Consider the following 15,958-nt stretch of genomic DNA (forward strand, 5'->3'; position numbering starts at 1 on the left):
GATAGGCCCGTGGACAGTGGGGCCGAGCGATAGGCCAGCAAGGCGAGGCAGAAGTCAGATCCTGCATCAGCAGCCTTGCAGAGGAGCCTTTTTACAATGTGGACGCCCTTCTCTGCTTTGCCATTTGACTGAGGGTGCAGGGGACTGGACGTCACATGTGCAAAGTTGTATGCACTAGCGAAGGAAGACCATTCCTGACTCGCGAAGCAGGGGCCATTGACATCACGGTGAGCGGAATGCAGTGGCGAGCAAAGGTCTCCTTACAAGCCCGGATAACAGCCGATGACGTGGTGTCGTGCAGGCGTATGACCTCAGGATAGCTGGAAAAGTAGTCGATGATGATGATTTAGTCCCTGCCGAGCGCATGGAACAGGTCCCCCTTCGACCAGGGGGACGTGACCAACTCATGGGGCTGAAGGGTCTCACGTGGTTGTGCCGGCTGGAACCGCTGACAGGTGGGGCAATTGAGCACAGTGTTGGCAATGTCCTCATTTATTCCCGGCCAGTATACAGCCTCTTGGGCCCTCCGTCGGCACTTCTCAACGCCGAGATGGCCTTCGTGCAGCTGTTCTAAGATAAGCCGGTGCATGCTGTGTGGGATAACAATGCGGTCCTGCTTCGGGAGGACACCATCCACGACTGCCAAGTCGTCCCGAATGTTGTAAAACTGTGGGCATTGTCCCTTGAGCCACCCATCCGTCATGTGGTGCATCACACGTTACAGAAGGGGGTCAGCCGCAGTCTCACGGTGAATGTGGGCAAGGCGTTCGTCAGTGGCCGTCAGATTGGCAGAAGTGAAGGCTACATGTGCGTCGACTTGGCAAACAAACCCCTCTGGGTCGGACGGAGTGTCGACTGCCCTGGACAGAGCGTCTGTTATGATCAGGTCCTTACCCGGGGTGTATACAAGTTGGAAGCCGTACCTCCGGAGTTTGAGCAGAATGCGCAGGAGGCGAGGGGTCATGTCATAAAGGTCCTTTTGGATGATGCCAACCAGCGGGCGATGGTCGGTCTCCACAGTGAACTGGGGAAGGCCATACACATAGTCGTGGAACTTGTCAACGCCAGTCAACAGGCCTAGGCACTCCTTCTCAATATGCTGCTCTGCGGGGGTCATGGCACGTGATGCTTAGGCGACAGGGGCCCATGATGAGGCGTCATCTTGTTGCAGGAGGACCGCCCCAATGCCGGATTGGCTGGCATCAGTCGAGATCTTTATCTCCCTTGCAGGATTGAAGAACGCCAGTCCCGGGGTGGTGGTAAGCTTGACCTTGAGCTCCTCCCATTCACGCTGGTGGGTGGGAAGCCACTGGAATTCAATTGTCTTCCTGACAAGGTGCCGGAGAGCTGTGGTGTGGGAAGCGAGGTTAGGGATGAATTTTCCCAGGAAGTTGACCATTCCTAGAAAGCGTAGCACCGCCTTCTTGTCTGTCGGCTTCTGCATAGCCGTGATGGCTGCCACCGCATCCGGCCGCAAACCCAACCGGGAGATGTGGTCCCCCAAGAACTTGAGCTCGGTTTAGCCAAAAGAACATTTGGCTCTGATAAGGCGCAGGCCCTGGTCCCGTATCCATTGAAAGACGCATTGGAGGCGACTGATATGCTCCTGCAGTGTGGCAGACCAAATAATATCATCCACATAGACGCGCACGCCTTCGATGCCCTCCATCATCTGTTCCATGATGCGATGTAAAACTTCAGAGGCCGATATGATACCAAATGGCATCCTATTGTTGCAGTATCTGCCAAATGGAGAGTTGAAGGTACACAGCTTCCTGCGGGACTGATCCAATTGAATCTGCCAGAAGCCCTTTGAGGCATCAAACTTGGTGAATATTTTTGCCCGAGCCATCTCGCACGTGATCTCCTCACGTTTGGGTATAGGGTAATGTTCCCTCATTATATTGCGATTTAAGTCTTTCGGCTCAATACAGATCCGGATCTCGCGGAAGGCTTCTTGATGCACACCATGGAGCTGACCCATGCAGTTGGCTCCGACACCCGGGAAAGCACTCCTTGGTCCTGAAGGTCCTGCAGCTGCTGCTTGAGGCAGTCCTTGCTGGGACTCTGCGAGGACACCCTTGAGGGTGCTGGGACTCTGCGAGGTGCATGAACTACCGGGGTGGCATCCTGTTTGAGCAGGATTTTGTATGTGTAGGGCAGTGTACCAATGCACACAAAAGCATCCTGGTTGTGAGAGAGGATTGAGTTTAGTTGCGCCCTGAATTCCGCATCTTGGAAGTCAGACGTGCCTTCTGGAGAGAGAGTGTACTCGCTGAATGAGGTGGAGGAGTTTGCACGCCTGTGCGCCTAGCAGAGAGTCCTTTGAAGAGCCCACGATCTCGAAGGGTAGGAAGGATTTATGCGAGTTGTGCGTCACTTCGAGTTGGCACGACCCCGTGGTGGGAATGACGTTGCCATTATAGTCGACCAGTTGACAGATGGATGGAAGAATTGCTGGTTTGACCCTCAGGGTTTGAAATGCTGACCATGCGAGGAGATTTGCGGAAGCACCAGTGTCCAGGCGGAATGTGATCTGGGATCGGTTGACCGTCAGGGTGGCACACCACTTGTCGTCCGGATCAACTCTGTGCACCGACAGCGGCTGGTGCGTTCGACTCAGGGACAGCTTGTTATTGTTGATGACATCAATGCGGAAAGGCGCCCTGTCCTCAGTGTCACTGGTCTGCATGATGTCAGGATCGGACTCGGTGAAGGTTTGTTGGATTGCCCGAACATTCCTGCGAGGCTGGTTAAATCATTGCGAGTTGGCAGGCTGAGGTGCTCGACAGCAGGCAGCATAGTGGCCAAGCCTGGCACAGCGTAGGCATTGTCGCGCTTTGGCCGGACATTGCCGCTTTAAATGGGCGGAGCCACAGTTGCCGCACGTCATGATGTCAGTGCGTTTGTTGCGCCACCGCGCATGCGCTGTGCGGTCTTGCGTAGTGTGCGCCTGCGCATCGCGTTCCTCTGCGTCAACGTCCCCTCTTTTGGTGCGTACAAGCGTGGGAGGCCTCGGAAAGTGCGCAAAATGGCCGCCCTCCTCCGGGCCGCAGGCCGGGAGGTACTCGATCGTCTGGACCCGCTCCGCCTCGTGGAGCCCCTGCCGCGCCGTTTCAGCTGCCTGGATGTGTGAGCACCGGCTGCTGGCGTTCTCATGCAGGACACAGGTCTCGATGGCCGTCGCTAGGGTGAGTTGCTTGATTTTAAGGAGCTGCTGGCGCAAGGTGTCCGACATGACCCCGAAAACTATCTGGTCGCGTATCATGGAGTCAGAGGTGGGCCCATAGCCGCAGGACTGCGCGAGAATGCGGAGGTGCGTTAAATAAGACTGGAAAGGCTCGTCCTTACCCTGCAGCCACTGCTGGAACAGGTTGTTCTCCATGCTGCAGGATGGCGGATTGTTGATAAGTTGCAGGTAGGTCTCACAGGGCTAGTATGCGTCCACTCCTGGAACCATGTCGTGTTGGGTGTTCTGGTCTACAAACAGGTCAACACGGCTGGAGATGGTGTAACTCTATTTTATTAACAACTCAACTGTAATAACATACTGTAAGCTTGGGTACGTGCATTACCAGCTTACCTGTGGACCCTGTCCTATCACTATCTAGGTGAGGCACTCAGCACATGGTGAATGTCTGAGAGGCAGGCTGTGAGCTCTGTGTTCTGAGCTGGCTGCTGCTAGAATGAGCGGGAAGTCTGGTGTCTCCTCTCTTTATAGTGTGTGTGCTCTCACTGGTGATTGGCTGTGATGTGTATGCTGGTTGGTCCTACTGTATGTCCATCAGTATGTCAGTGTGTGTGTGATTGCACCATGATATGCTGATGTATATCATGACACCCGGTAGATCCCTCCCGGATTCCTGCTCTGGTCAGTGTCTTGCATTTCTACAGAGGTTAATAGAGATCCCCCGCCCCTGGCTCGTACTCCGTAAGGACCATGGGGAAGATAATCATTCCCACCCCGTAGTCCTGTGCGGAACATTACACATATGGGAGTTCATTTTTGGCACAAACTGCTGGAGGGAGTAATGGTTCCGATTTCAATTCCGTGCGATCTGTCATAATATCCACTCATGTATATAATGAGATGCAGACAGGCAGTGATTGACACACAGGATAACCAATGAACACACACGACACATAACAACCAATCACCAGACACTATAAAGCACACAGGGCATTAAGACTCTCTTCTCTACAGGACACAGCTACTGAGATAGTAAGAGTGCACAAGCCAGTGAGCACTATCACCATGAGATAGAGTTAGTCTGGTCAAGCCAGTAGGAGGTTATCAGTTAAATTGATAGAGTGTCAACTCACAGCAGACTATGTACAGCAATCAGGAAGTTCAATAAAACAGTGTTGGACCATCTCCTGTGTCAGAAGCCTGTTTCTAGTTTCACTGCATCCAGTTGCAGTCAACATTGAACCAACTTACTTAACACATCACTAACCAAATTGTAATCCCGTGAAGAGCGTGTTTATCCGGGTGCTTCCCGGAGCTCCCAGCGACAAGGAACACCCCCCTATCTTTCAGGACTGTGTTGCAATTTGCGGCCGCAGAGGGGAACTCCTACTCGAGGCCGCACTCATTCCCATTTCCTGCAGTGAGGAGCTCCGCTCGCCAGAACTCCTCAGTGCAGGAAAAGATTGGGTTGCTATTTTTAGATGGCATCCCTAACACTCAACTCACAAATATCCAAAGCTGCAATTCACCCCTGAGGGAGTCCACTGCTCCGTCCCCACCTCCAACAGCATGCCACACACATAGGGCACCCATGGACCCAATTCCCGCCTCGGAGAAAATGTGAGTCAGGCACCACCAGCCTGGCAGTGCCCCTGCCATGCCACCTGGGCACCTTGACAGTGCTTGGCTGGCGCCCAGGTGGCATTAGCAGGATGTCGGGCTGGCAGTGCCAAGATACCAAAGTGGCACCTGCAGTTCCAGGATGCCACCCTTCCCAGAGGTCAACCACCTGGGTGCCACCGATTCCTTTGGGAGACGCTACCAAGTGCCATTCCATCTGCTCTGCATTTGTGAGGAACAGCACTGAACGGCGCTCGCCCGAGGTCTCCGAGGCAAAGGGGTGAGATTCCAGGCCCTCAGTAGATCTGCCAAGTGCATAATAGAGTGAGACTAGTTGTCTCACTCTCATGTGCAGATTTTCCAGATAGTGATCCCGCCCGCAATGGGCGGGATTTAGATTGCGATGCTTCATGAGATCCTGTTATATCTCGCGGAACGTGGCGAACTGGGTAGATCCCAGAATAGAGATCTCCCGGCTTCTACCGTCCATGCCTTGCCATCTTGCAGGCGCAACACGGCCACCAGATCATGTCCCTCATGTTATGATTTTTGTAGTAACCAAGATCTCTGTTTATTCAATCAATTATTATGTAATTCTCCAGATGTTACATGCAACTATTTTTATTTTACTAGACGATAAAGTCTGCTCTCTACCACGTGAAGTAGGAAAATGTAAGGAAAGTATTATCCGTTTTTATCACAATCAAGACACCAAGGCCTGTGAGCAATTTACATACGGAGGCTGTGGGGGGAATCCAAACAACTTTGTATCTGTGTCGGAGTGCCAAACGAATTGCCCACCTGCAGGTACGTTTCTGTTCCAACATTATTTCCTGGTCAGTAATGTACAGCTTTTTCAACATGGCATGTTCATTTGAGAAAAATAACTTGTGACAAGAAGGGTGAGAGTTTCTGCGAAGAGAACAAAATATAAAATTGCCTTTATTCTCGTGCTAAATGGATTTCTCTCAATATGAGCTTTCCAGCTTTTGAAATAAAATCTTCAAAATATTTTGCCAGATGATTCTGTCAACAAGTTTATATGTAACGATGCTGCTTTAATATTTTGTAAAAGCTGACTTTACATTTTTATTTCTGAATTCACATACCCAAGAGATTTTAAATTTGTAAAATTCCATCCTTTCATTGGCATTTATTTTAAAGGGAACCTGCTTCCAGCTCCACCTGTATTGATGATGTCCAGATTTTAAAGAGAGAATATTACATTTGCACAATGTGTGAATGACGTGCTTTTGCTGACAACATTAACCCTAATGAACCACTCCAGCCCCGACCTGTTTAGTGGTTTAGTGTTCATGTGAACCATCCCCATTGTACCACACTAATGGGACCCCAGTCTATAATCTGCAGTGTGGGTGCAGCCCCTTCCAGTAAGACATGGCAAAATTCTCCCAAAACGGCGCAATGTCAGCTGGCGGAAACGGCCTTTGTTGCCCCGCCAGCTGACGTGGAAATGACATCCCCGGACGGCGCATGCGCAGGAGCGTCAGCGGCCGCTGACAGTTTCCCACGCATGCGCAGTGGAGGGAGTCTCTTCCACTTCCGCCATGGTGGAGACTGTGGCGGAGGCGGAAGGGAAAGAGTGCCCCCACGGCACAGGCCCGCCCGCGGATCGGTGGGCCCCGATCACGGGCCAGGCCACCGTGGGGGCACCCCCCGGGGCCAGATCGCCCCACGCCACCCCCCAGGACCCCGGAGCCCGCCCACGCCGCCTTGTCCCGCCGTTCAAAAGGTGGTTTAATCCACGCCGGCGGGACAGGCAATTTCTCGGCGGGACTTCGGCCCATCCGGGCCGGAGAATCGAGCGGGGAGGGCCCGCCAACCGGCGCGGCCCGATTCCCGCCCCCGCCGAATATCAAGTGCCGGAGACTTCGGCAACCGGCGGGGGCGGGATTCACGGCAGCCCCCGGCGATTCTCCAACCCGGCGGGGGGTCGGAGAATGACGCCTATGATCCTGTACTCACAAGCACCTCTCCATGAACCATGAGTTACCATCCCTCTCCTTAACTTTGAACTATTTTAAGGGCCAACAAATTAAACTAAATCATCAAACTGAGGGACAAATTAAAACTGGCCGTTCCTTAAAGTTGCATTCCAGGGACACCCAGCCATGGCTGAAGCTACTTAAGAGGGGCAGACAGTCCGGTTGGACGGCCCCCTCAGTCGACCGCTGCCTGGACCTGTTAAGGACAGGTTTCTCCAGGCCCGGTTGCAGGTTTCGCCTTGATTGTGATCTCTTCTGGATTCCAACTAATTAAATCAAATTAAACAAACTGAGGGACAAAATAAAAGGGACTGCCCCTTAAAGGGGCACTTCCCTTAACAAAAACAAAGAGCCACTGAAACTTAAAAACATTGGGTGCGATTCTCCCAAAAGAAAACAAAGTCCCCTCGCGAGCGCTTTAGTCACAGGCTTCCCGGCGCTCACAGTGCCGAGAAACACACGGCTATTCATTGCGACTCGCGTTGGACAAGGGGCCTGAATGGGGAATGCATGTCTAAGGCCGCACAAAGCCCCGTTTTGCACAGTGGGGATCTCTGCTCGCCGGAACTCCCCAGTGTAGCGAGAGATCAAGACTCCATTTGAAAATGGTGCCTGATTTCTGAGGCCCCAAAACGATCCCCAATCTCTCCCAGCCTGTACACAGTATGGGAAAGTCCCCGGGCTCCTCTACCCGGGCACCCTCCCCCCAGATCCCCTCAACACCTACGTTGGATATCCCCAGCCCAATCGCACGTGCACAACAAACTAAAGGATGGCACCTTGGCAGTGCCAACCTGGCACCATGGCAGTGCCAATGCCAACTGGCAGTGCCACATGGACATTTTTGCACTGCCAGAGTGCCAGGCTGGCAGTGCCAAGATGACCAAGTGGCACTGTCAGGCTTCTAAGCTTGCACCAGCAGTGTCGGGGCAGCACCCACCCAAAGGGAATGCAGCTGGGGGCTGATGATCTCCTGGAAGACCCCATGAGTGCCGTTCCATCTGGTCCTCATTTGTGGGGACCAATGCTGAACTGCGCTTGCCGGAGGTTGCTGATTCCCAAAGCCACAGGTACTTTGGGAATCTGCACATTAGAGTGAGGCTTACTGCCTTGCTATAAAATGCAGATTTGCCAAAACGTGATCCCGCCCACAATGGTATGGTCCATAAGAACATAAGAACTAGGAGCAGGGGTAGGCCATCTGGCCCCTCGAGCCTGCTCCGCCATTCAATGAGATCATGGCTGATCCTTTGTGGACTCAGCTCCACTTTCCTGCCTGAACACCATAATCCTTTATTCTTTTATTCCTCAAAAAACTATCTATCTTTATCTTGAAAACATTTAATGAAGGAGCCTCAACTGCTTCACTGGGCAGGGAATTTCATAGATTCACAACTCTTTGAGTGAAGAAGTTCCTCCTCAACTCTGTCCTAAATCTACTTCCCCTTATTTTGAGGCTATGCTCCCTAGTTCTGCTTTCACCCGCCAGTTGAAACAACCTCCCCGCATCTATCCTGTCTATTACCTTCATAATTTTATATGTTTCTATAAGATCCCCCTGCATCCTTCTAAATTCCAATGAGTACAATCCCAGTCTACTCAACCTCTCCTCGTAATCCAACGTCCTCAACTCTGGGATTAAACGAGTGAATCTCTTCTTGTCATGTGAGAATACCTTTAAGAAATGGGTGTTTATCAGTGATGTCAGAGTGTGGGTTGAGCTGGGCTGTCTGTCTGCTTTTATTTCGCTTTGGGCTGTCTGCTACAGGGTGTGTTTAGTTTTGTTTTAGATTTGGAGAAGCTGCAGTCACAGCAAGATGTGTATGAATCTCTGCAAGCTTATGGATGTCCATTTGGTGATTTCAAAGTGGTAACTGCTCTCAGTAGAGAAGTTAAACCTGATGTCTTTCTGTAAAAAGGGTTATTTTTGTCTCATGGATGTTGCAAGAAACGATTAAGAGTTACTTATAGAGTACAGTATTCTTTGGAGGATTTATTGGTGTTCATAATTGTGAAGATGTTTACTGTGGGTTTATAAAGTGTTAATTGGTTTCATAAAGAAACATTGTTTTAATTTAAAAGTACTGTACATCTCTGTTACATCACACCTAGAAAGTAGGCCCATGTGCTCCTCATAACCACAATCTATTAAAAGTTGTGCATCAGGTGAACTCCAATATACACTTTGGGGTTCTCTAAACCCTGGCCCATAACAGATTGGAGGCTCGTCCGGGATAAAAGTCTATCTAGTGGATTGGCTTAGTGAACTTAAAGACAGTGAGGAGTGAGCATATTGTGTTTGCTTTTCAGGTGTGGTATTCCAGTTTAAGTAGGGAGTGTGTTGTGGACAATGGTTCTTTCAGAGGCTCTGAAGTTGTTGGGGGCGGAGACGGTCACGCCTAGTACCGTACGGACAGAGACTAAAAACAGCCTTTTAGATTTGGCAAAAAAATTGCTGTGAACATTACCAGACAGAATGCAAAAAGATGAGGTACTTACGGCGCTCGCTGAGCATTTAAAATTGCCCGAGATACAATCTGACTCATTGGAAATGGCAAAGATCCAGTTGCAGATTAAGCAACTTGAACATGAAAAAGAATTAAAGCAGCTTGAATACACAATGAGAGAAAAAGAAAGAGAAAGGGAGATACAGATCAGGGAAAAAGAAAAGGAGAGAGAAGAAAGAGAAAAAGAAAGAATAGACCTTGAAGAACAAAAAGAAAGAAAAAAGGAGATACAGATCAGGGAAAAAGAAAAGGAGAGAGAAGAAAGAGAAAAAGAAAGAATAGCCCGAGCAAAACAAAAAGAAAGAGAAAGGGAAAAAGAGAGAGAGGAAAGGGAAAATGAGAGAGAGGAAAGGGAAAAAGAGAGAGAGGAAAGGGAAAAGAGAGAGAGCTTGAACTTCAGAAAATGGCCATGAAACATGAGTCAGTTAAAATTGGCGGATGGAAAGAAAAACATACGGTCTGAGGAGAGTGATGAGGACAATGAGCTTGAGCGTCATAGTCGAAGTCTTGGTGGGAATCTATTTAAATATGTCCATGCAGTGCCAAGGTTTGATGAGAAGGAGGCAGAAACCTTTTTCATTTCATTTGAGAAGGTAGGTAAACAAATGAAATGGCCACAGGACATGTGGCTATTACTGATTCAAACAAAGTTGGGAGGTAGAGCTAGTGAAGTGTTTGTATCACTACCTGAGGAGGTATCTGGGAGGGAGGAGGTGAAAAATTCCATCTTGGGTGCATATGAACTAGTGCCTGAAGCCTACAAACAAAGGTTTAGAACTTTCAGGAAAGAACCTGGTCAAACATACATGGAGTTTGAAAGTATCAAACAAGGTAATTTTGATAGGTAGATAAGGGCTTTGAAAATAGACCAAACGTATGAAGCTCTCAGAGAAATTATACTTTTGGAGGAGTCTAAAAATTCAATTCCTGATGTAGTGAGAACTCATGTGGAAGAACAGAGGGTTAAAACTGTGAGGATAGCAGCAGAAATGGCAGATGTTTATGAATTAGTTCATAAATCAAAGCTTGGTTTCCAACATCAGTTTCAGCCTGTGAGGGATAGAAACTGGGGACATGAGAAATACTCAAGTGGTAGAGGCAAAGTTGATCTGATGGGAGATAATAAGGAGAGTGTACCTGAGATTAAAAAATAAATCCAGGAGGCTGGAAAAGAAATTAAAAGTTTCAAATGTTTTCACTGTAATAAACTAGGCCATGTAAAGTCACAGTGTTGGTGGTTGAATAAAAGCACTGGGAAGGCTGATGTGGTAAAACAGGATAAGACAGTGGGGTTTGTTAAAGTGGTGAAGGAAAGCCCAAGGGAAGCGAAGGAGGTGCAAAAGATTGTGCAGCCTGAACAAGAGGTGATTGATAAGAAGGTGACGGATCTCTTTAAAGAATTTACTTGTGTGGGTAAAGTTTACTCATGTGTATCAGAAGGGGCAGGTAAAGAAGTCACAATTTTAAGAGATACGGGAGCTAGTCAATCTTTAATGATAAGAAATGCGGAGTTATGTAGTTTGGGAAGAATGTTGCCCGAAAAGGTGGTAATATGTGTAATTCAGGGTGAGAAGAGTAGTGTTCCATTATGTAAGGTGAAGAGTGGTGAAGTGGCAGTAGGAGTAATGATGAAACTATCTTGTCCAGGAATACAGTTGATCTTGGGTAATGATATAGCTGGATCGCAGGTGGGAGTGATGCCTACTGTGGTTGCTAAGCCAATGGAAAATCAGATAACTGCAGTGTTGAAGGACAAATATCCTGGTTTTTTTTCCGGATTGTGCAGTAACAAGGTCGCAAAGTCACAGGTTAAAACAAATGGATAAATCAGAGAGTGAAGATAAAGGTGAAGTGCAATTATCAGAAACGATTTGTGATCAGATGGTTGGAAAAGAACAGGTGGAGAATGAGGCAGATATTTTTAGTTCAGGAAAATTGGCGGAGTTACAGCAGAAAGATATAGAAATAAAATGGATGTATCAGAAAGCATACATGGAAGAGGGATCTGAGTGTAAGCCGGGCTGTTATTACCGTAAAGATTATGTCTTGATGAGGAAATGGAGACCTTTACATCTGCAGGCAGATGAAAAGTGGGCAGAAGTTCATCAATTAGTATTGCCGGTAGGGTATAGAAAGAAGGTGTTGCGAGTAGCACATGAGGTACCAGTGGGAGGTCATTTGGGAGTAAGAAAAACTCAAGCTCAAAGTTATTCAAAGAAGTTATGGATAGCTTAGGAATAAAACAATTTAAATCAACTGCGTACCATCCAGAATCGCAGGGAGCGTTAGAAAGGTGGCATCAGACATTAAAGACAATGTTGAGGGCTTATTGTCAAGATTATCCAGAGGATTGGGATAAAGGAATTCTATTCGTACTGTTTACAATTAGGGATGCACGTAATGAGTCAACCAAATTCAGTCTTTTTGAACTAATCTTTGGTCATGAGGTAAGAGAACCCCTTAAATTGATTGAGGAAAAATTGGTGAGTGAGAAATCGGAACTGACATTATTGGATTACGTATCAAGTTTTAGGGAACGATTAAATAGAGCAGGTGAATTGGCTAGACAACATTTACCTTCCAGAGGAAAACAAACTGATCTGAAAGAGTTATTGATATCACAGGGCAAGTTTGTGGAGATAAGTTGGGAAGTACTAAAATGGCTATACATGATGGAGATGTGGGAAATGCTGTTCTAATCAAACAACATCCATATCGACGCAACGCTTTAAAATTGGCACAGGTTAACAAAGAGATTGAGAGTATGCTTAAAAATTGCATAATTGAAGTGGGTTGCAGCCAATGGAGCTCACCCATAGTGATGGTACCTAAACCAGAAGGTACCCAATGGTTGTGTGTGGACTATCGAAAGGTGAATGCAGTTACAAGAACGGACTCTTCTCCTATCCCACATTTGGAGGATTGCATTGAGAAAGTGAAACAATCAGCTTTTATTTTCAAAGTGGATTTACTTAAAGGTTACTGGCAGTTACTTTTATCCGAAAGGATAAAGGAGATTTCAGCTTTTGTGACTCCAGATGGTATATACCAATTCAGAGTTATGCCATTTGGTATGAAAAAAGCCCCAGCCACATTTCAACGGTTAGCTAACAAAGTTGTTTCAGGATTACCCAATTGTGTGGTATACATCGACGATCTGGTCATTTTCAGCCAGACCTGGGAAGAACATTTAAAACATCTGATGGAGTTATTCGATCGACTTCAGGAGGCGGGTTTGGTGGTAAGCCTAGCCAAAAGTGAATTTGGAGAAGCCCAAGTCACTTTCCTTGGCCATACTATCGGACAGGGTCGAATGGTCCAACGGGATGTGAAAACAAAAGTTATTGGGGAGTTTCCATACCCTCAACACAAAGGGAAATAATGTGATTTCTTGGTATGAGTGGATTTGATCGAACATTTATGCCAAATATTTGTAGCATGGTTGCTCCACTGATGGACTTGCTGAAGAAACATCGAAAATTTCAGTGGACAGCGGAGTTTCAACAGGCATTTGACTGCCTGATAGCCATGATAACAAATGCCCCTGCGTTGGAGAATTACAAAGGGCTCTGTGATCAGATTGAACTAAAGTATCTGACTTTGAAGAGAAATGCCGAGGCGTAAAGAAATGGATGGATCGTGCAGTGACCTTCTTGTTCAAGGAGACTGTCAATCGAGAAGGATTCCAGTTGGAGGAAGAAGAACAAAAATGGACTATGTTGTTATTAAATGTTTGTGTGTTTTGTTTTGTTAAAACAAAATGTATATTCATTGACCATATTTCTTAAAGGAAAATGAAAAGGTGAAAAATGAAGTTGATGGTTTATTTTGTTTCTTTGGGGAAGGTGTCATGTGAGAATACCTTTAAGAAATGGGTGTTTATCAGTGATGTCAGAATGTGGGTGGAGCTGGGCTGTCTGTCTGCTTTTACTTTCACTTTGGGCTGTCTGCTACAGGGTGTGTTTAGTTTCGTTTTAGACTTGGAGAAGCTGCAGTCACAGCAAGATGTGTATGAATCTCTGCAAGCTAAAGAATGTTTATTTGGTGATTTCAACGTGGTAACTGCTCTCAGTACAGAAGTTAAACCTGATGTCTTTCCGTAAAAAGGGTTCTTTTTTGTCTTATGGATGTTGCAAGGAATGATTAAGAGTTACTTGGAGAGTACTGTATTGTCTGGGGGATTTATTGGTGTTCATAGTTGTGAAGATGTTTACTTTGGGTTTATAAAGTGTTAATTGGTTTCATAAATAAACATTGCTTTAATGTAAAGTACTGTACATCTCTGTTGCTTCACACCGAGAAAGTAGGCCCGTATACTCCCCATAACCACAATCTATTAAAAGTTGTGGGTCAGATGAACGCTATGATACACTTTGGGGTTCTCTAAACCCTGGCCCATAACACTCTGCACACCCTCCAGCGCCAGTACGTCCTTACTCAGGTAAGGAGACTGAAACTGAACACAATACTCCAGGTGTGGCCCCACTAACATCTTATACAGTTGCAGCATAACCTCCCTAGTCTTAAACTCCATCCCTCTAGCAATGAAGGACAAAATTCCATTTACCTTCTTAATCACCTGTTGCACCTGTAAACCAACTTTTTGCAACTCGTGCACTAGGACATCTAGGTCCCTCAGCACAGCAGCATGTTTTAATATTTTATCATTTAAATAATAATGCCTTTTGCTGTTATTCCTACCAAAATAGATAACCTGAAATTTGTCAACATTGTATTCCATCTGCCAGACTCTAGCCCATTCACTTAGCCTATCCAAATCCCTCTGCAGACTTCCAGTATCCTCTGTACCTTTGGCTTTACCACTCATCTTCGTGTTGTCTGCAAACTTGGACACATTGCACTTGGTCCCCAACTCCAAATCATCCAAATCATGTAAATTGTGAACAGTTGTGGGCTCACACTGATCCCTGAGGGACACCACTAGCTACTGATTGTCAACCAGAGAAACAGCTATTAATCCCCATTCTTTGCTTTCTGTTAATTAACCAATCCTCTATCCATGCTACTACTTTACCCTTAATGCCATGCACCATTATCTTATGCAGCAACCATTTGTATCGCACCTTGTCAAAGGCTTTCTGGAAATCCAGATATACCACATTCATTGGCTCCCCGTTGTCTACCGCACTGGTAATGTCCTCAAAAATTTCCATTGAATTAGTAAGGTTGAATTAGTCCTGCCCTTTGTGAACCCATGCTGCATCTGTCCGATGGGACAATTTCCATCCAGGTGCTTCGCTATTTCTTCCTTGATGATAGATTCCAGCATCTTCCCTACTACCGAAGTTAAGCTAACTGGCCTATAATTACCCGCTTTATGCCTACCTCCTTTTTTAAACAGTAGTGTCATATTTGCTCATTTCCAATCCACCGGGACCACCCCAGAGTCTAGTGAATTTTGGTAAATTATCACAAGTGCATTTTCAATTTCCCTAGCCATATCTTTTAGTACCCAGGGATGCATTCCATCAGGGCCAGTAGACCTGTCTACCTTTAGCCCCATTAGCTTGCCCATCACTACCTCCTTAGTGATGACAAGGACATGTCACTGGCATGTCATTTGTGTCTTCCACTGTGACGACCGACCCAAAAACCTGTTCAGCACCTCAGCCATTTTCTTATCTCCCATTATTAAATCTCCCTTCTCAACCTCTAAAGGACCAATATTTACCTTAGCTCCTCTTTTTTGTTTTAATGTATTTGTAGAAACTTTTACGATCTGTTTTTATATTCTGAGCAAGTTTACACTCATAATCTATCTTACTCTTCTTTAAAGCTTTTTTAGTAGCTTTCTGTTGCCCCCTAAAGATTTACCAATCCTCTAGTCTCCCACTAACCTTTGCCACTTTGTATGCTTTTTCCCTAAATTTGATACTCTCCCTTATATCCTTAGATATCCACGGTCTATTTTCCCTCTTTCTACCGTCCTTTGTTTTTGTTGGTATAAACATTTGCTGAGCACTGTGAAAAATCGCTTGGAAGGTTCTCCACTGTTCCTCAACTGTTTCACAATAAAGTCTTTTCTCACAGTCTACCTTAGCCAGCTCATCTCTCATCCCATTGTAATCTCCTTTGTTTAAGCACAAAACACAAGTGTTTAATTTCACCTTCTCACCCTTCATCTTATAATATTTTAAATTCCACCATATTGTGATCGCTCCTTCCAAGAGGATCCCGAACTATGAGATCATTAACCAATTCAGTCTCATTACACAGGGCCAGATCTAGGATTGCTTGTTCCCTCCTAAGTTCCATTACATACTGTTCTATTAAACTATCATGGATACATTCTATAAACTCCTCCTCAAGGCTGCCTTGACCAACCTGGTTAAACCAATCGACAGGTAGATCAAAATCCCCACATCACAATGTCTCGCGAGATCGCATTGGATCTTGTGTGGCATGGCAATCTGGGAAAATCTGGGGAAGCAGGGTCTCCTGGTTTTCAACGGCCATGCTGCGCCACGATGAGCTGCTTTTCTGAAACTGCGTGGCCATTGGATCACGCCTATCAAATTAAAAGATGATTAAAGGGAGATGATAAAGCATCTCAGACTCTGCGGTGCCCACCAGGCGTGGAAGGTCTTGATTGTGCCAGTGGACACCGCATGGTC

General features: G+C 46.7%; 1 protein-coding gene across 2 annotated transcripts in view; it reads left to right on the top strand.

Annotated features, from left to right (window-relative positions):
• Positions 1-15,958, top strand: part of LOC140425113 (papilin-like) — a 201,384-nt gene that overhangs the window by 129,661 nt on the left and 55,765 nt on the right. For both annotated transcript variants that reach the window (XM_072509027.1, XM_072509025.1), the window contains exon 9: positions 5,444-5,617. In XM_072509027.1, the coding sequence (XP_072365128.1) occupies positions 5,444-5,617 (174 nt within the window). The remainder of the gene's footprint in view (positions 1-5,443; positions 5,618-15,958) is intronic.

Source organism: Scyliorhinus torazame, chromosome 6 (assembly GCF_047496885.1).
Source record: "Scyliorhinus torazame isolate Kashiwa2021f chromosome 6, sScyTor2.1, whole genome shotgun sequence".
NCBI lineage: Eukaryota > Metazoa > Chordata > Chondrichthyes > Carcharhiniformes > Scyliorhinidae > Scyliorhinus > Scyliorhinus torazame.